The sequence below is a fragment of the Myotis daubentonii genome, chromosome 3, assembly GCF_963259705.1.
Source record: "Myotis daubentonii chromosome 3, mMyoDau2.1, whole genome shotgun sequence".
NCBI lineage: Eukaryota > Metazoa > Chordata > Mammalia > Chiroptera > Vespertilionidae > Myotis > Myotis daubentonii.
Genome location: NC_081842.1, coordinates 210,638,320 through 210,661,694, shown reverse-complemented (window position 1 = coordinate 210,661,694; position 23,375 = coordinate 210,638,320). Strand labels below are relative to the sequence as shown.

Here is a 23,375-nt window from a genome sequence, read left to right as displayed (position 1 = left end):
GTCCAGAGTCAGGACTCCGCAGGGTCAGTGGGTTCTAGCCGGCACAGAGCTGAGCCACTTCCGGCCGTCAGAGCTGTGTTCCCTAGGGAGAAGGGTGGGAGGAAATGCTCCATCTCCATGTGCCCAAGGGGAGAGGACGCCTTCCCTGGGAAGCGATGAGCCAACAGTCAGGCTCAGGGGCCTGACTCCAAGTCCAGATCGCTGGAAGGGGAATGCTGCAGGGGAAGCTTCGCCCTACCCGGCTGCTACGTCTGTTTCCTGCTACACCTAACATGGAACCAGACTTGGGCAAAGGACTTGAGTGTTAAACCCCCTGATGAGAAAGGCAGGCAGTGCCAGCCTAAGAGAAAGATGATATGTACCACTGAGTCCTGGGCACAGGAAGGCATAAGTAAGTACCCTGACTCATGAATAATCCACTTGGTGCACAGTCCTTCAACAAAGGTTAGTCCCCCCCCCCCCCCCCTTTGTCTTTTTTCCTCCCCGGAGCAACAGTCTCCCCGGCATCACTTCTTAGAAGGATGGATTCTTGGCTTAGGCCAAGGGCCTAGTAAGGAAGGAGGTGGATGGGCCTGGCTGGGGCCCTGGCCCTTTGGGCACCCACCTGCTTCCTGGAGATCCTGACTGGAAGTAGAGGCTATGAAAATCAGTGCTCGGGTTGGTGGGGGTGCACTGGTCCAACGTGTATTGGCCGCCCTGCTTCCGGCCTACCGTCTTCTTGTCCAACCTCGGGCAGAGTGGGATGCAGGGCACCTGGGCGTAGGGGCTCTGCAGGTTGACAGCTGGCGAGGGAGGAGGAGACAGGAGAGGGAGATGTTTCAGAATACACCCAGCCTTGGGAGGCAGGCGGACCCAGGTGAGATCCTGACTTTGCTACGTTACGAGCTGGCTGAGTTTGGGCACATTACCTCTCCAGGCCTCTGTGGAGGCTGGAGATGGTAGTGGTACCCACCTCACTGTGGAAGATGAGGATTAAAGGGATAGTATGTGCAAAGCGTTCAGCTAAATGCTGAACACTGCATAAGGGCTAATAACAGCTGAAAAAAGCAGATGTCTTCTGTGATGGGTCCTGGCAAAGTCTGGTTGGCACACTCCAGACTCTGGAAAGCTCCTAGCCCATCACTTGGCACTCAGTAGAAATCTAATGGTACCTACCATTATGGGGAGGCCGCCTTGCCCAGTAAAAAGAGCACAGGTTTTGGAGTCAGAGCTGGGTATAAACTCCCCTTTCTGACGTGGTGGCTGTGGGGCCTTGGACAAGTTCCTTAAACTTACCCAGTTTCAGTTTTCTGTAAAATGGGGTAAATATGTGATTATGGGGATTAAGTCCTAATGCATCTGCCAAGGACCTAGCGCAGTGAGTGATGCCAATGGGTGCGCAATCGATGAGCTGGGAGTGCTGATCACCTGGCTCTTGGGACCAACCTGTGGTCAGGGCTGAGGCACTGGGAAGAGCATGTAGAAGGCCTGGTCAGCGGGCTGGAGATGGGGTAATGACTGTCAGCCCGTTGACTGACACAGTTAACCCAAAAGGGGGAAACCATGTCTGTCAGCCTGGTTCTGACTTCGTAGGGGCCCAGGGAACGAGGCGAGATGTGCAGGAGAGCAGAGCCCCCACCATCCCCAGGGCCCTCACCGTAGCTCTGCTGCTTCAGCCGGTTCAGGATCCTGAGGACCCTTCGTTCTGGGACTTCCAAGCCGTCTGCCTGCTGCAGGTTGCAGGGAAGCTTCTTCCGGGACCGCAGCCGGCCTATGGCCGATTCCATCTCTCGGGCCTTCGAGGTACCTTCCTTGAGCTTCTTCTGGTAATAGCTGGGGAGGCAGTGCCCACCCAGCTCAGCCTGGCCATGTTTAATTCACCCCCTCTTCCCTCACTCTTCCTGGGGGCCTGTTCTGTCTGGCCAGCCCTGGAGCAGGAACACAGGCCCAGGAGTTGGGAGACCTGGGTTTTAGTCCCAGCTCTGCCATTTACTTTCTGTGACCCTGGGCATGTCATTGCTCTGCTTTAAGCCTCAGTCACAGTCACCCCTGCGTAAAATGAGGGGTGATGGTTATCTTATCCCTGTCACTGCAAGTCACTTCTCTGAGCTTCAGGTGTCCCCTGGGTGAAAAGGATCAAAAAGTCCACATGTTATAGGGTTAAATGACTGCCCATCAAGCACTCAGCAAAGTGTGTGGTCCATGGGAAGAGCTTGGTAAATGTTACCCTTGATTTCTGTCACTGATATTTGTACTTAGATGTGCGAGTGTTTTATAAGTCAGCTGTGCAATTAACTCCTGATCATCTTCCAGATTTCAGCTTAAGGGCAATCTCTTCCAGAAAGTTCTCTCTCCTCCCGCCGACTAGCTAGGCTCCCTGGACCCCAATAACCTGTGCTTATTCCATTGTAACCCATAGCCTACTTTATTTTAACACATCACTACTTGCGCCTTTTCTCCACTAGATTGCAGCACCATTCATTCATTCAGTAAATATTAATGGATTGTTTACTATGTACTGACCACTCATCTAAGTACTTGGGAAAGAATGGTGCAGGGTATATTTATTAGGGTCCCTGATCACAGTCCTTCGGCCCCACCTCTCACTGTAGCCACTGCCGCAGCAGCCACTTCCACCAGGGCTTCCCCCAGGTGTGCTCAAGCACAGCCTGACATGATCTTGCCTCAGGCTTGAGCCCCTTGCTTCCTGCCCCAGAGCTTCTCTGCTCCATGTGCAAACCGAAGTGCAGGGGAATTAAACACCTCTAGGAGGCCACATTTGACCAAAGGAGCCAGCAGCTGAAGTATACAGGCTTCTCTCCCCTGACTGGTTCTGAGCCACCATTCATAGTTTGCTCAATAGCACATCCTGATATTGGCTTCTCCTCCTTTGCTGTTCATGTTCCTTCCCCATCCCATTCACTGGAATTACTTTCTAAGTCAACTACCTAGCCTCATAGCTAGTGGAAGAGTTAGACCATAAGTTAAAAAAAAAACACAATACCATGTCAGTAGTTACAGGTGCTCTAAGGGAAAGTCAAAGTAGGTAGTGGGTTGTGATGAGGAGCTATTTTGCTCACAGTGGTCAGCAAAAGTCTTGGAGGTGGTGGCATCTGAGCAGAATAAGGGGAGGGAGCTACCCAAATGGGTATCTAGAGGGAGTGGCATGTGAAAAGGCCAGGAGGTTGCAAAGAGCTTGGTGACCTCTAGGAATAGCAAGGAGGCAAGAGGGGCTTGAGACTGGTGTGTGAGGGAGAAGGGGAGATGTGGGGAGCAAGATGGCGAGGCCAGACAACCTGGGGCTTTGTAGACAGTGGTGTTGGGAAACTCTTAGGACTTAAGCTGATGGTTCTGCTAGGGCCTCTGCCTATCCCTGGGGCCTGGAATTTTGGGGTTTATTGGACTTCCCATAGGGAAAATAGAAAATGAATACCAGAGCCCTCACATGGAAATTGGATCTAGATCTCTGTGTAAAACTGGGACCTAAAAAGGCAGTGCACCAAATAAAAGATGGACTAGAAAATAACTTCACCCCACAGAGACCAGTAGGACATGAGCAGTGTGTGCACAACTTTGTCACAATTTCAAAGGAAATTGCCTACTTCCCAACTCTTCTTTCCCCCCTCCCTGTGGGCTTGAATTCAGGTATGTTGCTGGTAACTTAGCTTAGGATCGACCTAGGGAGTGGTGGGAAGAAACTGGGTGCTGGGGGGACCTTGTCTTCCTGTCTGCTTCCTCCAGACTGTCAATATAAGAGAGGAATAAACTATCTTGTTTGAACTATAGAACATTGGGTCTATTCCTTAACTAAGACACCTGGAATTCTATACCCAGCTAACCTATTAAGTAAGTTTGAGGGTAGAAAAACACTTACGCAGATTGGCAAAATCTCAAAAATTTCACCTCCCACATATGCTTGCTCAAGAAGCTACTGAAGAACACACATGCTTTCGAAATGAAGGCATGAACCAAAAAAAGAAAAGGAAGATGTACATGCAGAAAATGGGATCTAACACAGGAGAGAGGCAAAGGTAAAGGAAGATAAAGGGAGATCCCACAATGGCAGTGCAACTGCCATAGGACAACTAGTTTAGATTGGATCTCTATAGCTTAAACGACAGAAATTTTGAGGGCCGGCATACCTGTTGTTGAAGTACTATTGCCTTTATAACCCCAAAAAGTTACTGGGCAAACATTTTCTCTTTTAGGAAAAAAAAAGAGTAAGACATGCAGCAAACAGAATCCTAATTAGAGGGAAGGAAGAAAGGGTTCCTAGGATGACAAGCTCCCAAGGTGGCAGTTCTACAGCAGGCCTAAAAAGATATTAATCCTAAACAAGAAGAATGGAATTATTTAGAACATACCTCCATCCAAGAAAAAGGAATACTAGGAAGGTGCAGAAATGATCAGTGAATTAAAAAAAAAAACAAAACCAGGCAATAACCCATTTTAGGAAATTTTTTTTAAAAGGAACTGAAATTGTAGTATATGAATAAAAAACCCAAATACTTAGTAAAAAATGATGCTATATTGGAATGGGGAGTGGGAAGCTGGTGGGATAATTGTATTAGCTAAATCCTTACCATCATCGGAAGTCAATAAAAGTCTAAAAATCTAACCAAAATATCGTAGTATATGCATATTACTTAAAAGTAAGGAGGGAGCCAATGCTTGCCTTTGGAAGAAAGACTTCAAGGAGTGGGGGGTATGATATATCAGTTGAGTATTAAGCAAAAGGAAGTTGGTATAGCCATACTAATATTTTTAAAACTAGGCCTTAAGACAAAATGCATTACTAGAGACTAAATTATAAAATGTTCAATTCATCAGGGAATACAAAATTCTAGACATGAAATGTAAAGCAAAACCTAATATAACTACTAGGAGAAATAATTCCACCATCACAGAAGTGTTAATAAATAACTATTCCACTCTGCCATTGTAGCATCAAAGAATCCATAGATGATATGTAAATGAATGGTTGAGGCTGTGTTCTGATGAAAGTTTATAAAAATAGATCAGGCTGTATGTGGCCTGCAGCCCATAGTTTGCCAACCCTTGCCTACTGTAGACCTTCCCTGAGACTAAAATCCCAGGAGAAATAGCATTTGAAGTTGAGTCTTACCAAGCTAAAAAGCTTAGGAGAAATCTGGACTTTTCACAATTATGCCCTAATAAAGTAAAAAAGCAAGCCTACACAAATTCATGATAATCAGCTAGTAATTGAGCTGCCTACAAGAACAAAAATTAACACTTATTAAAGAAATAACAGAATCTAGTTTTTAAACAATATCATTAAAAATGTTTAGGAAGTAAGAAATCACCAGACTGTAAAGAAACAGGAAAATGTGGCGCATAGTAAGGAGAAAAACAACTCATAAATAACAATCCTGAGATGGCCCCGATGTTGGATTTAGTAGACAGCAGCATTAAAGGAGCTCCTAAAAATATGTTCAGATAATTGAAGGAACATGTGATCTTAATGAATGAAAAGAGAAACAAACTATAGACATGAAACAAATGGAAATTCAAGAACAGAAAGTATAATAACTAAAATGAAAAAGTCATTGAATGAGCTTAAGAGCAGATTGGAGATAACGGAAAAAAGGAATTAGTAAACTTGAAGACAGATCAATAGAAATCCAATTTGAAAAAGGGCTCGGGGGAAGACAAATGAACAGAATTCTGTTCCTGGCCATGATGGAACAACTAGTACTGAACTTGTCCTAGTGCCATAAATAGACACATGAACAAAATATATGATGCTGTTGTCTGATACTGGACAACAGGCAGCACAAGAATGATCTGTGAGAGGAGAGAAGCCATGAGGTGAGCCTTATGATCTCCCTAGAATTTTTTCTGGAGGTACTTCCTAGACTGAAGGGCAGGAAGTAATATCCCAAGCAGAAGACAATTAGGTAAGGAGACAGACATTGGAGTTTAGAAAGATGGAGGCCATCTTTAGTATATCAGAATACCAAAGAGAGAAAATTGCAAAATATGCATGGGGTACTCTAATGTGTGAACCACCGATCAGATCCCTCCTTCTAAGACTTAACTACCCTCAAGAGAGCCAGTCCATGCCTTGGCTTTCTCCCACCTTCATGTAATCTTCCGTCCCCTCCTTAATTTCAAATGCATAAAAGCAGCTGCAAATTTGTCATTCTTCAGAGCATTTGAGATCTTGCTCCCCGGCATATGTCATCAGTTTGGCTCAAATAAACTCATAAAAATTCTCTAGGTTTGGGTGTTTTTATGTCAACATAAGTGTAGTAGAAATTGTATAAAAATTTCTGGAAATCTGATATGCCTTGGTATAATGTTATCAGTCATAATTACAGTTATCTTAAAATGCTATACATCACAGACACAATCAATTCTCATCAGATCTTTAACCTGGCCATTTTAAGTCTTTCCTAATTCACAGTTATTGTTTTATTGATTCTTCTCTGAAAGCCTTTACAATTAACTAAAGGTAAAAATACTTCAAGGAAATTTTTGCCAGACTCTGGTAAGTACTCTGGATTATAGGTCTCTGATAAGTTTAAGATCATACCAGTGAACTGGGTGAGAATCTTCAGAATTCTGATGAAAAAAGTGATGGATTCATAAAACTGCTAACTCCAGATAAGAAGAATAGAAATCAGTTACATGAGAATGACTAATGAGGATGATTGTAATTTTATGACGTTTTTTGTTTGAAACATTGTTGGTTCCTTTTGCTTTGCAGATTTAAGAAATCCTTTTTCTCATTTAAGCTGCCTATAACTAATAACAATTTGGTAAATTATACCTTTGTAAACAAAATGAAAACAACTTTTTCTCCTTGCCTGATCCCTCTAGAACAGTGGCTGGCAAACTGCGGCTCTCGAGCCACATGCGGCTCTTTGGCCCCTTGAGTGTGGCTCTTCCACAAAATACCAACTTCTGCGCATGGGCCACGAAGTTTCAATCGCACTGTACGTGCGCGCCTGCACGTGGTATTTTGTGGAAGAGCCACACTCAAGGGGCCAAAGAGCTGCATATGGCTCGCGAGCCGCAGTTTGCCGACCACTGCTCTAGAACAGTGGTTCTCAACCTTCTGGCCCTTTAAATACAGTTCCTCATGTTGTGACCCAACCATAAAATTATTTTCGTTGCTACTTCATAACTGTAATGTTGCTACTGTTATGAATCGTAATGTAAATATCTGATATGCAGGATGGTCTTAGGCGACCCCTGTGAAAGGGTCGTTTGACCGCCAAAGGGGTCGCGACCCACAGGTTGAGAACCGCTGCTCTAGAATTAAAAACTCTTTGGAATATTTTTATTTTCCTAAGTATTTTTATTTTCATATTAATATGGTTACATAAATTTAATAAGAATCTATTCTCCTTGTTATAGAACATATGAAAAATATTGTTATCAAGGTTTTGACACTAATGGCATGTTTTTTGTTGTTAATCCTCACCCAAGGATATTTTTCCATTGACTTTTCTAAAGAGAGTGGAAAGGAGGGAGAGAGACAGAGAGAAACATCGATGTGAGAGAGAGACATTGACTGGTTGCCTCTCACACACGCCCTAACCAGGGCCAGGGATGGGATCGAGCCTGCAACTGAGGTATGTATGTGCCCTTGTTGGGAATCAAACCCAGGATCCTTCAATCCACAGGCCAACACTTTATCCACTGAGCCAAACTGGCTAGGGTGGTAATGTCATATTTGAAAATGATAAACATAGATCAGTTATGACCAGGCAGTTTTAAAGAACTAAAATTGACTTTATGGAGGCACTGCTTAGGAAGTACAGCTTAAAATACTGCCTGGTACCTGAATTTCAGAGTTCCTGGTCTTATAGGTCAGTAAAGGTCACTTCCTGGCAAGCTGAAAAATCTCAGGACATTTTTGGGGACCTCGAGAAAAGTAGAATTCACCCAAGTCTATATGTACTGCAGGCTACATCTGATAGCAAGATGATGATGATGATGATGATGATGAAGAATAAAGTATAATACGCCCTGGTTGGTGTAGCTCAATGTCTGTTAGAGCATTGCCAGCGCACCAAAGGGTCTCGGGTTCAATTCCTGGTCAAGGGAACGTTACCTGAGTTGCACATTTGATCCCCAGTCCCAGTCAGGGCACATGCGGGAAGAAGCAACCAATGGATGCGTCTCTTTTTCACATCAATGTTTCTCTCTCCCTTTCTCCCTTCTACTCTCTCTAAAAATCAGTAGAAAAAATATCCTCAGGTGAGGATTAACAACAACATCAAAAGTGTAGTTGACATATAATAATTAATTTCAGGTGTACAACATAGTGGTTCAGTATTTATATTCCTTACGAAGGGATCACCACAATCAGTCAAGTAACAAAGTTACATACAAAGTTATTATGCTAATATTGACTATTTTCCCTATGCTGTACATTTCATCCTGTGATTTTTTTTTTTTTAAATGACTGGAGGTTTGGCCTGGCCAGTGTGGCTCAGCAGTTGAGCATTGACCTAGGAACCAAGAGGTCACTGGTTCAATTCCCAGTCAGGACACATACCCAGGTAACAGCAAAAATGAATGAAATATGTCAACATTTGGAAGGTACACATTATTTTCCAAATGACTAGTGCATATTACAAAAGTATTCATGGGAAAAGACCCATTCAAACTACAAGGCTGACCAATAGATTTTTATTTACAAGAGTCCGAAAACTTCATTGCTCTGATTTCAGATTTCATATTGCAAGCAACCTTTAAGACACTACCATTTGTCAAATTTGGTGTAGTCTCAAAGAAAAATATCCACATCATTTGTGGCTATTAAATGAAAAGGCTATTAAGATATTCCTCTCCAATTATATATGTATGTGAGGCCAGATTTGTTCATATACTTCAAGTAAAACAACATATTGCAACAGATTGAATGCAGAAGTAGATACGAGAATCCAGCTCTCTTATGCCCAATGTTAAGAGATTTGCAATATTGTAAAAAAAAAATGTCATTCTTCTTACGGACCTGTTTTGTTGTTTTGGAAAACAGTTATTTTTCATTAAAAAAAAAATAAATGAACAGGTGCCAAAACACTAGGTGCTATTTCTGTGTCCCCAGCCCTCCCCCTCCCCACAGCCAGCCCTACTCACTTGGTGATCTCTTCTAAGGCTGCCTCAGGTAAGGCCAGCATCTCCACCAGCAGGGACAGGATCTCAAAGAGCAGAGTGTGGGGGTTCGGGGGAGCCGTCAGGACGTTCTGTTCTGGGGACATGGGATGGTGGCTGCCATTACCACTTGCTCGCCCTGGGTGCACCCCACCCCACCCACCTGTTCCCTGGTTCATCCCTGCTCACCCACAGAGCAGAAGAAGCGCTTGGTGTCTGTCATTACGGCCAAGAAATCTTTGAAGCCCACGTGACCATCTCCTGTGGAGGCCGGAGGAAGACAGGGTGGGCAGGGGCCTTCCGAGCGGCTCCGGGCATGAATATTAGTATTTACTCATTGAGTCTGATTATAAAAGTAACGTATAGGTGACCAGCTGGTGTGGCTCAGTGGTTGAGCGTCAATCCATGAACCAGGAGGTCACGGTTTGATTCCCAGTAAGGGCACATGCCTGGGTTGCAGGCTTGATTCCCAATAGAGGGTGTGCAGGAGGCAACCAACCAATCAATGTGATTCTCTCTCATTGATGTATCTATCTCGCTCCCTCTCCCTTCCTCTTTCTGAAATGAATAAAAACATTTTTTTTAAAGTAATGTATAGTCAATGCAAAAAGCATGGTGCACCCAGGAGAGTAGAAGGCAAAAATTACAAAAGTTACAAGCTTTCAGAACTTGAATCCAAAGGCAGTAATCCGAGTTCATATCCCAGGTCCACCGCTGACTATTCATGTGATCTTGGCAAAGTCTCTTAGCATCACTAAGCCTTAGTTTTCCCAACTAGAGGTGAGGATAACTATAATTCCTATCTCATGGGAGATAAAATGAGGCAAAGGGCTTAGAACAGGCCAGGCATATAAATAGAGGCTCACTAAACGTCAGCAACTATTATTTTTTAAATCATTGGTTATTTTTAAATATATATATATTTTTTATTGATTTCAGAGAGGAAGGGAGAAAGAGAAACATCAATGATGAAAGAGAATCATTGATTGGCTGCCTCTTGCACCCTCCTCCCCCACCGGGGATGAAACCCACAACCCAGGCATGTGCCCTTGACCGGAAGTGAACCCTGGACCCTTCAGTCCATAGGCCAGTGCTCTATCCACTGAGTCAAACCAGCTAGGGCATCAGCAACTATTATTATTACCATTTGATAGTCACTGCATGAGAATACATATGCACACATATTCCCACTTTGGCCTTCAGGGCCCCGCTAGACCTGTCTCCAACCTCCCCTAGTGCCCAGACCCTCCAGCACTAACCTGCTCTCCCACCAGGGGCCACATCCTTCCCAGGCTGCTTCCTCGTCCTAGAATTTTCTCCACCCCCTCCAGCTCCTTTACTTAATACTTTCCCTTGACCATCCTATCCTCAGAGAAGTCAGGTCTACCCAGGTCAGATCCCCTCAAACACTCTCCTAAAAACCCCCATACTTCAACCACACACTCGGAAGATCTGGAATGTAATGGAGGTTCTTTCTGGGAGGCAGGAACTGGGCCTGTTGTGTTCGGCACTGTCTTCTGGGCTTAAGACAGGTAGGTCTTAGCAACTGTTCTCTGAACTACCTGACGAATGAACGAATAATCTCCAGTCCTAAAGGCCCCCTCTGGGGGTGCTCAATTCTTATCCCCATGTCACAGATGAGGCCTGATGCACAAAGAAAAGAAGCCTGTTGCCAAGGGTCACATAGGGGCCAAACTGGGTCAATTCCTGGCTTGAGCGTGAAGATTTGCATTTGTGCAGTGATGGAGGAAGCTGTGGTCAGAAGCCCGGGCCCTCCACAGCCCACTGCTCCCCACGTCCTGCGTCTAGCCAATCAAACCATGTGTAATACTAGCAGCTAATGCCTTCTGGACGCATTCTCTGTACCAGGTGTCTGCTCAATGCTTTGCCTGGATTATCTCATTAAATCTTTTCAGCACAGATGTGTATCGCCATCAGCTCCATTGTACAGATGGGGAAACTGAGGCCTGGTGAACTTCATTGACTCATCCAAGATCATCCAGTTGGTAAAATGAGTGAACAAATCACAGGGGAATGTCCGATGAGGCACACACAGGGCCCACAAGGAAGGGATCTCAGGTCACCGAACATCTTGGGGCGAGGAGGTAGGTCTTGGTCATCTCAGTCACCAGAACCTGGCACTGAGTAGGTAGGTGCTCAGGGAGTATTACCTTTCAGGTCCAGTGCAAAATGAAAAGGCAGAAAACATTATTAAGAATTTCTAGACTGTCCCTGGCTGGGTAGCTCAGTTGGTTAGAGCATTGTCCCCAATACGCCAAGGCTGTAGGTTCGATCCCTGGTCAGGGCACATACAAGAACCCACCAATGAATACATACTTAAGTGGAACAACAAATTGATGTCTCTCTCTCTCTCTCAAATCAATAAATAAAAATTTAAATAAAGTTCTAGACTGTGACAGCAGTGCATTAAACCAAGGGCAGGGCCTTTTACACCAGAGTCCTGTGCCACTGACTGGACTGTACAGGTCCCCCAGGGCCCGTGGAGCTGGCCCTGCCTGGGACTTGGAAGGAAGCCCCCCCTCACTCACCATCAATGTCAGCACTCATCAGGGCATCCTCCACCTGGGCCGGCGTCAGGGAGATGCCCACAAGGAGCAGGACGTTCTGCAGGCTGTGTGCGTCCACCACGCCAGGGCCATTGAAGATCTCAAAGTAACTGTGGAAGGCTGGGCCGGAGTGGGGTGACGTGAGGGGGGACCTTTCTGTTTCCACCATTCCTCCCCTCCCCTCCAGCCACCCTCTTGCCCAGTGTCCTCTACTAGCATGGCCAGGTGGCGGGACAAAGGAACTGAAAGAGTGAAAGTGGAGGGGTGTGGTCCCAGCGACTTACTCCACTCTGTACAAGGTCAGGCCAAGGGCTCAGCTGGTGTGGCAGAAGCTAAGCTAATGAGCAACCTTCGCTTTGCACCAGGAGCACCCCTCTGGGTGCCAGGCACCGTGCTACGCTCTCTATAGCCAGGTTCTCGTTTAATTCTCACGACAGCCTTGTAAGAGTAGAATGCCTTTAACCACTCCTTTAACCTTTAACCTTTAACCTTTAACCAATATCTTTAACCTTTTGTAAGGTTGGGGAAACTGAGGTGACCCGACAGGCCTTTCTGACTTGGGTGCCCTGTGGGCCTTTATCTGCATGGACATGGCTTCTAGGCTGCAGTTACCTGGACCCGAGCACAGGACCAGGAAGGATGCCGAGAAAGCCCCAGAGCAGTGCCAACTGGTACAAAAGCCGTGTCCTTCCTGGTCAGAGCATGTGTGGTGTCTGGTTTCTTAGCTCACAGCAAAGTGCGGGTTAGAATCAACAGACCTAGTGCGAAGACTGGCTCTGAATGACTGTCGTGGCCGAATTGTGTCCCCTAACCTCAAATTCCCATGCTGAAGCCTTCACTCCCAGTACCTTAGAATCCAATCTAACTGGTGTCCTTATAAGAGGAGGAAATTTGGACACAAAGAGACACCAGGCATGTGCTCACACATACGGGAGACCATGTGAGGACACAGGGAGAAGGCAAGCCAAGCAAAGAGGCCTCGGAACACACCAAACATATCAACATCATGATCTCAGACTCCTGGCCTCCAGAGCTGGCCTGCCCTTCTCTGAGCCTCGGTTTTCTTCTCTGTAAAATGGACATAACAGCGCACCCTCCAAGAGCGGCTGTATTAATTCCGTGCCTGGCACATAATGGACTCTGTAAGTCTGTAAGCCTCTGACACAGAAGTGACACGGGGGGAGGAGATGGGGCAGGGCGGTGGTCGGCAAACTGCGACTCGCGAGCCACATGCGGCTCTTTGGCCCCTTGAGTGTGGCTCTTCCACAAAATACCGACTTCTGTGCATGGGCCATGAAGTTTCAATCACACTGTACATACGGTATTTTGTGGAAGAGCCCCACTCAAGGGGCCAAAGAGCTGCATGTGGCTCACGAGCCGCAGTTTGCCGACCACTGGCTAGGGTTTGGGCGATGGTGACGCGCTGTGAGCAGCCACATTGAAAAAGGAAAAAAAACACAACAAATCTCAAAAGCAAATCCCATCATCCAAAATGCAGGGCAGTTTGGAGCATCAGAGCAGCGTAGCCAGCTCTTTCCTCGCCAGGTCGGGTCGAGGGTGGTGCTGGGAACCCTGGGTCTCTAAGCCAAAAAGGCATGCTGCCCATGAACTCTACTGGAGGAGGTGGGGCAGCGGGTCCTGTACTTAGGAAAGCCCAGCCAACAATGGCTTAAAGCAGTGGCTCTCAACCTTCCTAATGCCGCGACCCTTTAATACAGTTCCTCATGTTGTGGTGACCCCCAACCATAACATTATTTCCGTTGCTACTTCATAACTGTCATGTTGCTACTGTTATGAATCGTCATATAAATATCTGATATGCAGGATGTATTCTCATTGTTACAAATTGAACATAATGAAAGCATAGTGATTAATCACAAAAACAATATGTAATTATATATGTTTTCCGATGGTCTTGGGCGACCCCTGTGAAAGGGTCGTTCAACCCCCAAAGGGGTCGCGACCCACAGGTTGGCGACCCACAGGTTGAGAACCGCTGGCTTAGAGGGTCTTAATGCAGGAAGGTGTGAACTTCAAGGAGGGGGTCATGGGGAGCCAGCAAGCGCATTCAAGAAAGGCAGAGGGTCCCAGGCTTTGGGAGGAGTGAAGGGTGTGTGTGTGGGGGGAGGGGGGGGACGCACACCCACTCCTTTAGGGCCAGGCTGATGAGGCCACCTCTGGAGCCCACAGAAAGCAGTGCTCCCCCCCCTGCAGCTCAGTAGGTGGGGTCACAGGGCCCAGCCCAAGAGCACAGCACATCGCCCAGGGTGTGTGTTCAGAACTTGTACATTTTGGGGTGGGAGTGGGAAATGGAGACCAGTCTAGGATAGCCAAGCACCCTGGAGGTTGCTTCTAAAGAGGACCAATGGAGTGGGCTGGGGGTGAGGGGGGAGCTGGGGGGGTGGAGGGAGGCAGAAACGCCTCCAAAACCTGAAGCGCTTGGCAGGCTTGCTGCCATCACTCAGTGGTGTGACTGTGGAACTGGGAAGCATACTGGACCCCAAGCGAGAGGACCCAGTGTGAGTTCTGGCCCCCCACCCAGCAGTGTACCCGCTTGGGCCAAACTCCTGCCCTGCACGGTCCCCCAGCCAGGCACTCCACTGGGTCCACTGCACAGGGCTGGGTGGGCACAGGGCGGCGGTCTGGTCTGTAAACCACCCCCACCCCAGGTCTGTGAACCCCAAAGGACAGAGCATCTGAGGCCCCTGCGAGGGCGCCCCTGGCCGGCCTCACCTTCCTCTTGCTTCAGGGTGAGGTGCTCCTCAGCCCGCGCCTCCCAGTTCTGGTACAAGTTCAGGAGGCAGTGTTCTTCCAGGTCCTGCCTGCAGGGGACAGACCGGCCGGGTCCATATCCAGCCGCCTGCCCTGCCCACGGCTGCACCCAGAGCCAGGGCAGGGCTAGGGGGGAGCCAGGGCAGCGGAGCCCATGGGCAGGGCCCTGGGCGAGGCTTTGAGGGGTCAGAGAGGCTGTGACCCAGAGGAAGAGCGGGGCGGGGGTGAAGGACACGAGGGAGGGAAAGGGGTCAGAAATGGGAACGGAGACCTAGATACGGGGGCATAGAGCTGGGAGGGAGGACAGAAATGAGGGGAAGTGGAGAGGACACACAGGAGGAAACAGACAGGGCTACTGACAGGGACAAGAGTCTGGGAGAGAGATGCCAGGGACAAGGGGACAGAAGCTCCGAGCCTCTTTTCGGGGGGCTCCTACCGTGCCTTGCCTTGGGCCAGGCTTCTCTCGCTGCTGTGGTGCAAGAACACTGTCTTTCTCCAGCCCAGGTCCAGGGTGGGTGCTGGCAGGACCGTGGCAGGTACAGAGGCCGGGACAGGGGCTCCCACAGCGGCAGGGATGGGCCCAGGGGCTGGCGACCGGACCCAGGATGGGGCCATGGCGGGGGCCGAGGCAGGGGTCTGAGGCAGTGTCAGGGGCAGGTTTGAGGCTGAGTTGCCAACCGGGGCTGAGGTGGGCACGGGGGTCAGGGTCTTGGGGGCCTTCCGGTTGGGCAGGGCCCGGGCCTTGGCGGCCCTCCGGTGCATGGCCTCCTCCTCCTCCACCTCCAGCAGGCACTTCATGAAGCCCGGCCCGGAGCTCCCGAGGCTCTGGGCTCCCGTGGTCGCTGTGGGCTCCCGCGGCTGCTTCGGGGCACAGCCCGGCTCCCTTCTCTCTCCAACGTCCCTCACCTCCTGGGGACAGAATGGGGGCAGGATGTGTGGCCTCCAGCCAGCCCCACGGCCGGCCACACAGAGTTCCTTGGTGCCACCTACTGCCCAGGGCATCCCCGCACGGCCCCTTCCTCTCTGGGCCCTGGAGCCCGTTGCCCAGCTCTCACATGCATCCCAGAGGCTCCCTCCCCAGCGTCCCTGGCACTTGACTTGGGCTCTGCCGCCTCCCAGCCCTCTGAGCCGAGGTCTTGAGTTCCTCTGGGTCCCACCACCCACTTGTGTCCTTCCCTGTGATCGACACAGCCGGCAGTGGCCTGACCAGAGATAACCTCAGGGCCTTGTCCGCCTCCTTCACCCACATCTACCCAGCACTCAGCACAGGGCGGGCACTCAATGAACTGCCACTCGTTCCTTCGGCAGTCCGGCCTGTCCCTCCCATTACACCCATCCTCACCCGCCCCTCCCATTACAGCCATCCTCACCCACCCCTCCCATTACACCCATCCCGCCCCTGCCCCTCCCATTACAGCCATCCTGCCCCTGCCCCTCCCATTACAGCCATCCTCCACCTGCCCCTCCCATTATAGCCATCCTGCCCCTGCCCCTCCCATTACAGCCATCCTGCACCTGTCCCTAGCCCATCACCAACCAGGCCGTGCCCTGCAGACTCCAGCACAGTCTTTGCTATCAAAGATGCAGCTCTTGCCCCAGCTGGTTTGGCTCAGTAGATAGAGCGTCGGCCTGCGGACCGAAGGGTCCCAGGTTCGATTCTGGCCAAGGGCACATGCCTGGGTTGTGGGCTTGATCCCCAGTAGGGGATGTGCAGGAGGCAGCCGATCAATGATTCTCTCTCATCATTGATGTTTCTATCTCTCTCTCTCCCTCTCCCTTCCTCTCTGAAATCAATAAAAAAAAAAAAAAAATTTAAAAGAAAAATGCAGCTCTTGCCACACACCCTCTTTTCCTAAAGCATCAGCTCTACTTCGCCACCAGATTGCTCCCATCAGCCTGTAAGCATGCCATAGTATCTTCCTTCTTTTTAAAAAATACATTTTATTGATTTCAGAGAGGAAGGGAGAGGGAGAAAGAGATAGAAACATCAATGATGAGAGAGAGTCATTGATCAGCTGCCTCCTGCACGCCCCCTACTGGGGATCAAGCCTGTAACCCAGGCATGTGCCCTGACCAGGAATCTAACCTGGGACCCTTCAGTCCATAGGCTGAAGGTCTAGCCACTGAGCCAAACCGGCCAGGGCAATCTTCCTTCTTTAAGAGAAAAATAGTCTCCTGACACCACAAACCTTCCAGCTACTATCCCAGTTTTCTCCTCTGATGCTTCTCGCCTTTCAGTGACACATGAGGTCAGATCACCGGCCCAGACGCATGGCGAGGAGAGTGCTGTTGTGAAATGACATCCTGGGGCGGAGGGGAGGGCAGCCTGGCCGGGGAACAGCAGGGGACTGCCAGGAGCTTCCGACATTAGTGGTCATTGCTGGAGAGTGGAGCCCATCAACAAAGCAGGGTTTTCTGCAGCCGGGCTGAGCTGCTCATGTGCAGGCAGAGGGGAAGTGGGAGGCTGGTTTAGCCAGGGTTGGGGCTTGGCCAGTGACAAGAGCAGAAAGGGGCGAGGCAGGTGAGGACTGTGCATTCACAGGCTGCCCAGAAGTGGCAGAGCTGGAGATGGGGTGCTGGGAGGGGAGTGGGAGCCCCCAGATGTTCAGGGAAGCTTTGGATTGTATGCTGTGATCGAGAGCAAATGGGTGAGAAAAAATCTATGCCGGTGTGGGAAAAGCCGCGACACAACCTGGGGTGAACACAAGGGCTCCAGGGTGTAAAAGCATCCTTGACACCCCCCCCAAGATGCACACATATACAGATGTGCAAACACACATGTACACACATGCACATGTATGTGCACACTCACACAGGCACACACCCTCCCCAGTTTGACTCCAAATACTGTCCCAGTTCTGCCTCTGCCCCCTTCCTCCTCAGGAGCCCCTCCACCTCTCCCCATCCCCACTCTGGCTCTACTTACTGGTGGAGGCACAGGCCCTGGTGCTGGCTTGGTCTCCGCAGCCTTGACCCTAAGCAAGGGAGAAACCCCAGTGGGGGAGGGGCTCAGTTTAAGGCATGGCCCTTGCACCCCCTTCTCTCAGCCCCCAGGACCCTCAGGTCCACCATCCCAGCATCACCCCCCTGGCCTTTTCATCTCAGAGGGACTCCCATTCTCTCACACACACCCTGTGGGGCATGGCCCATAAAGTGCAGGCCCACAGAACAAACCATTTTAGTGTTAGAGCCATTGTACAGATGGGGACATTGAGACCCAGAGAGCCATGACCTGCCCCAGGCCTTCCACCAGGTCAGGAGCAGCCAGGACTAGAATTCACCTCACCTGGAACGCAGCAGAAGAGCCATCGTGCTGGGTCAGGGAATGGGTGGGGGTGGCATCAGGGGATGGCTTACCCTTCTTTGGGTGTGTTAGGTCCTGGCGTGGATGGCGGGAAGGAGTTGCCAGTCTTCTCCGGAGTTGTGGGCATTCGGGGCATTGCTTCCGGAGAACCGTCTTTGTCTCCCCCTGGGCCAGGCTCTGGCAGGGTCCCCTGTGGCCTAAAGTGTGGGGTGCCTGCCTCGTTGAGGGGCTTGTCTTCCAAGTACTGTCCACAACAGTCCAAGGTGCAAGAGCGCTCTGCTGTCTGCACTATCTCTGACCCAAATGCTGCCTGGTGACCTGGGGTGGGCTGACGACAAGGACAGCAAAATGGGGAGCCCCATCCTGGCCGATTTTCGACAAAGGTGAAAATTCAGCAGAGAAGGGCAGTCCTCAGCAAACGGTGCTGGAATGATTGCATAGCCACGTGCCAAAAACGAGCCTCGGTCCAACACTCACACCGTTTACAAAAATCACTCACCGTACCCTAACCACCTCTCACCAGGTCCCACAAGCTAAGACAGCTTCTAGGATATCCTGGCGTAAAGAAACCTGTTGGAGCTTCGTGGAACCCAGCATGTCCCAGTGTTAATTGTATGCAGAGCCCCGCTTACCTGCTTCCTGCCTCAGGAACCCACTGACATACCACAGGGCCACCCTGGAAACACGTCTTAAAGGCTTGCTACGGACAATCAAGACCAGTGGAATATCCCAGTGACCCACACAGACTGCGCGCTGGGCATCTCCGCGGCTCAGAGAGGAGCAGACACAATGCACCAGTGGGGCGTGGGGGGCCCCTACGCGTCCCTCTGGGTCAGTCATTCCCTGCCTTCCTGCCCAGTTCTCCACAAACATTACCTGGCACCTCTTGGGGGCCTGACCCTTCCCTGTCCCGGGGTTCTGCTGTCTCCCCTGCAGGTCCTTGGTCTCCTGCCCTGAGCCCTGCTGCTGCAGCCCTTCAGGTGCTAGGGAGTCCCTGGAAGGCAGCACCCCCAGCTCACTTCCTGGCTTGGCCTGATCCTGGCCTACTTGCAGCTCCTCGGGCGGTTCCTCAGGGTCCCAAGATGGCAGCTGCTTCCTGGGAGAACAAAGGGACTTATCAGCTCCTGGACTGGGGCATAGTTTTACATCCTCACTGGAAGATTCGTGCACATTGAAAGTAAATTAATTAGAAGGTGGCCAGCGGGGCGGGACTGGGCGAGACAGGCCGGACACGCCCTGGAGCCAACCTTCCATGGTCCCTCCTTTGACCCAGGAGCCTTTGACCCTCCTGGTCGGCCTGCACCTGGGATGGCACCAGGGCTCAAAGGGTGTCTGCAGAGTGAGCGGGGTCCCTCTGGCAGGTGGGATCCCTCAGCCTGGGCTGCGGGGATTGGGCTGAAACCGGCAGTCCAACATCTCCCGAGGGGTCCGCAGATTGCAAGAGGGTGGTTCTTGGGTGACACACCCCGGAATTGGGCTCCCTCTACTCTGGTTCTGGGCGTGTCACCCGAAAACCATAACTGCCAAGTCACCGCAGCTTGGCAGCTCCTGTGTTGAGCGTCTGCCTCCTGGTGGTCAGTGTGTGTCATAGCTACCAGTTGGCCAGTCAAACGGTCAGCCGGTCGAATGGTCGCTTAGGCTATTATATATATAGCTACTTCTTTGTAGTTCCCAGAGCACTGGTACAGGACCAGGCACAGCAGGGGTGCATGCTTAATGCCTGGGAGAATGGATGAAAGACTGACATGAATTCCCCAAATCATAAACACTTTGATGTCACTGTTTAAGGGAGTTAGGACTTACTATTCTTATTATTTATTCTTTTTAAGAAAAATTAAAGGGAACTGGAATTCAGAGAGGTTGAGAGACTCGAGCCTCGGGTCAAAGAGCTCAAGGGGACAGCTCGGGGTTTGAATCTGTGTCTATGGGTGTCCCTCGAATACTCTAGAGCAGTCCCCCCAGGCTTCTTCCTGTGGACATACACACATATTGGTAATGAGGATTTAATTAATTACCCTCTGCAAGTAATTGCATTATTTCACATGGTTAAAATTCTACTGCATCTACAGTTTTTCATTTAACAGTATAGCCTAAATTTTTCCCATGACAAAAGTCTTTTATAAACATGCTTTTTTATAAAAAGTCTTTTATAAACATACTAGAGGCCTGCTGCATGAAATTTCATGCACAGGTAGGGTCCCTAGGCCTGGCCAGTGATCAGGGATGATCGGGGCCTTCCGGCTGCTGGCCAGGGCCTTCCTTCTGGCTGCATCGCCCCCTGGTGGTCAGCGCACGTCATAGCGAGTGATCAAACTTCCAGTCTCCTGGTTGAACCCCCTCCCCCCCAGGGTACTTTGCATATTAGCCTTTTATATATATAGACTTTCTAGAGAATCATAATTTACTTAACTGTTTCTCTATTTGAGCATTTAGGGCATGTGGGCAGTTCCAATCTTTTAGTGTTTAAAAAAATGTGATGGTGAACATTTTTCTGCATAAAACTTTGCCTGACTCTCCAGTGATTTCCTTAGGGCATATTTCTGGAAATGGGTGAAAGATGGTTAGAAGTCAGTTTATTTATTTTTTGTTAATCCTCACCCAAAGATATTTTCCCATTGATTTTTAGGGAGAGTGGAAGAGAAAGGGAAAGACAGAGAGAAACATCGATGTGAGAGAAACACATCCATTGGTTGCCTCCTGCACATGCCTTGACCAGGGCTCAGGCCAGGGAGGAGCCTGCAACCAAGGTACGTGCCCTTGACTGGAATCAAACCCGGGACCCTTTGGACCTCGTGAGGGACGCTCTATCCACTGAGCCAAACTGGCTAGGGCTAGAAGTCAGCTTAAACAAATTGCCCAGTTGTTCCAGTAGAAACAATTTCTATTTCCGCCAGCATGGCATGCAGCACATGTCTCCAGGGACTCAAACCTGGCTTTGATGGAGTCCCTTAACTTTTCGTGGAGAAGAGATTACTTAGAGGTTTTTGGTTATAATCAAATTTAAACAACAAGCTAAGCAAGCTTCACTATTACTGTTTCCCAAGTCTTTTCACTTTGCTTTCTCTGGCTCCCTCTTGACTTGTTCTTTTTTGGAAAGAATGCATGCTCACTGCAGACAAGTTTAAAACATACATCCAACATTTAGAAAACAGTAACAATAACTCCATGTAAACGTATGTTTCCTTGTCTCTCAGCCTCTCTTTTGTTCCCTTTTTTAAAAATTAACTCAGTGAATACATACTTATTGAGCATCTACTATGCACCAGGCACAACCCCAGGCCTGAGGAATTTGAGGCGGAACAGAACAGAAGCGTGTGGCCCAGCAGGGGAGCTCAGACAACGGCTGACACACTTATTTAGTGTGATTTGTGCAAAGAACCAGTTCAGGCGCTGTGACTGGGAGGGTCCACCTTGGTCTGGGAGTACTCCCCCTCTCTCTCCGCGCTCCCCTCTCCCCCCTGCCCCATGGGTCACAGGGCGTTCTCTCCTGGGCCTGCTCTCTGGGAAGCCCCCAGCTCACCCCAGGTCTGCCAGGTGACTCTGCTCCTGGGCCCTGGGCTCCGGAGACCCCTCCTCTGATGCTTCTCTGTGTCCGGGCGGCTTCTCGGGCCTTTCTGGGGCCGGCGAGGTCTCCCTCCCACTGCCCATCCCTGCAGCATCTGGAAACTCGACCTGGAACAAAGACGCTCTTGTGAGCACCCATTCTGGAGGGATACCCCCCACTCCCTGGGCGTCCTCCTGGCCACGGGGACAGGGAGGTTCTGTGCCCCCCCGGGGAGTGTGTTGGAGAGAGGAAGAGCGGAGACAAGAGGCAGGGAGAGAGAGGCTGGGTGCAGACCAGCCAAGCTGAGCGGCTGTCGGGCAGTACTCGGCTCTGACAGAAACCTGGGGTCCAGAGTATTACCTGAGCCGAGGGTCTCCTGCCCAGGAAGGCTTGACAGAGCACCCAGGGGACTTGGGGACCCTCACGAGGTCTCAGTGAGGCTTCCACAGTTTCCACCATTTCAGAGCTCAGGCTCTGAAACTGGGCTGTGGTGCCCCTCTTGGTCTGTCACTCCTAGCTGGGTGACCTTGAGGAGCCAGTGACATAGAGCCAGCTCCAAGCCTCACCTGAGTCAGCAAAATCCAGACAACCCAGCTCATCCATCACTCGATGATAAGTGACATAAGATTCTGACGTGAGCCAACAATAAGGGCGCCTACCGGAAGGCAGGGCCTGTGCCAGGTACCCAGGGATGTCACCCAGTTGGCCCTCACCATGACACACATGAACTGTGGGGCTCAAAGGGGTGCAGTGCCTTGCCCAAGGTCACGTGGCTGGTTGAGTGGGGGAGCTGGACCCCATGACTGTGCTGTTGGAAAAATGAATGGCGGGGTGAAGGAAGCCCTGAATGTTTGCCTCAGCCTCCCTTCTAGACCCCCTCAGGCCCTCTCCTGCCCCCAAGCGAAGCCATGATTTATATCAGGGGCTACAGAGAGGGGGTGATACTTCACCCAAGGGAACGCTGACCTTTTTTATGGTGACATTTTGGGCTCTGGGGTAACTAGATAGGAAGGAGAGTCTTTGTGCTCTCAGTTTGTGCCACTTGACACTAAAGAAATTGATGGAAGGGGGCTGTGGAGTGCGTTGAAGGCTTAGGACGCAGGCTGGGGGCTGGGGAGGACCTGGATGGAAACCTCCAGCAGTTGTCAGGGGAATAAAGGTTATAAGGGGAGCTGGAGGCACCTAGTAGAATAAGCAATTCTTGGTTTGCTCCTGCAGCATCTCTCTGGCAACAGAAGCCAGCATCCTTTTTATGGGAACCATTCCTTCTCTATTCTGTCAGTGGGACTCAGTGGACCCCTGGCTCCATTATGCCAGGAGATCCAGGCCACTCTGCCTGCCATGGTGGCTGGTACTGAAATAAGCACGTGAACATAATCTGGGCCAACGGCAGTGATGCCAGACTTCCTTGAACCCTTGCAGAGGCTCTCCTCCTTCTGTTAAAGTCAGAAAATGTAAGCGAGGAAGATGTACGCCTGGAGTGGCCAGGGCAATACTTGCTATCATTCAGGGAGAGCCTGCCTGGGAATGATACAGAGGAAGGCAGCGCCTAGAGACACTTGTTCGGCACCTTGATCCAGCCATACCTGAAGTCCACTGATGGATTTGTCAGTTACCCAAGTGGATGTGTTCTCCTTCCTGCCTACTCCCATTTGAATTGGGTTTCGTGTCACTTATAACTGGGTCTTAATTGAAGCAGTTGCGGGAGGAAGCCAGGGCAGGGAAGGGGAAAGGTGTTCTTGGGAGCAGAGAGGTCAGAACATGAGGTACAGGTCCTTACCTGGTTGACTCCTGATATGGCAGGCTCAACACCAGCACTCTTTCTGGCAGTCCTCAGGCCAGGACTTGGCTGGGTCCCTGGAGACTTGATCGTATCCTCCATGTACATCTGGGCGTTTCTGTTGTCCATTGTGCCAAGGCCAACGAGGGTACCACAGGGGAAATCCAATCAAAGTTCTACCTAGCCCCTGACCTAACCACCTCTCTAGGCGTCTACATGCAGCCTGCAATGTAGGGACCCTGTTCAGGGGAAGAGGCCTGGCCTGGCACAGGAGGGGCACACAGCAAAACCAGAGAGGTA

The 23,375-nt window shown here is 50.0% G+C and overlaps 1 protein-coding gene across 2 annotated transcripts; it reads right to left on the bottom strand.

The window, feature by feature from the left end:
* Positions 1-24: 24 nt before the first annotated feature.
* Positions 25-23,204, bottom strand: SPATA21 (spermatogenesis associated 21). 2 transcript variants are annotated; one of them, XM_059691108.1, is made up of 13 exons: positions 23,076-23,183; positions 21,272-21,423; positions 18,628-18,847; positions 17,805-18,079; positions 17,374-17,422; positions 14,884-15,356; positions 14,409-14,497; positions 11,658-11,795; positions 9,298-9,369; positions 9,094-9,205; positions 1,637-1,812; positions 605-782; positions 25-82 (listed from the first exon to the last, which is right to left on the bottom strand). In XM_059691108.1, exons 1-13 carry the CDS (start codon positions 23,181-23,183, stop codon positions 25-27), a joined length of 2,100 nt encoding a protein of 699 aa, XP_059547091.1. The 2 variants fall into 2 exon arrangements, with proteins under 2 accessions (XP_059547091.1, XP_059547092.1); XM_059691109.1 differs by lacking the exons at positions 18,628-18,847; positions 21,272-21,423 and having other exon boundaries at positions 17,805-17,864; positions 23,170-23,204.
* Between the last annotated feature and the right edge of the window lie 171 nt (positions 23,205-23,375).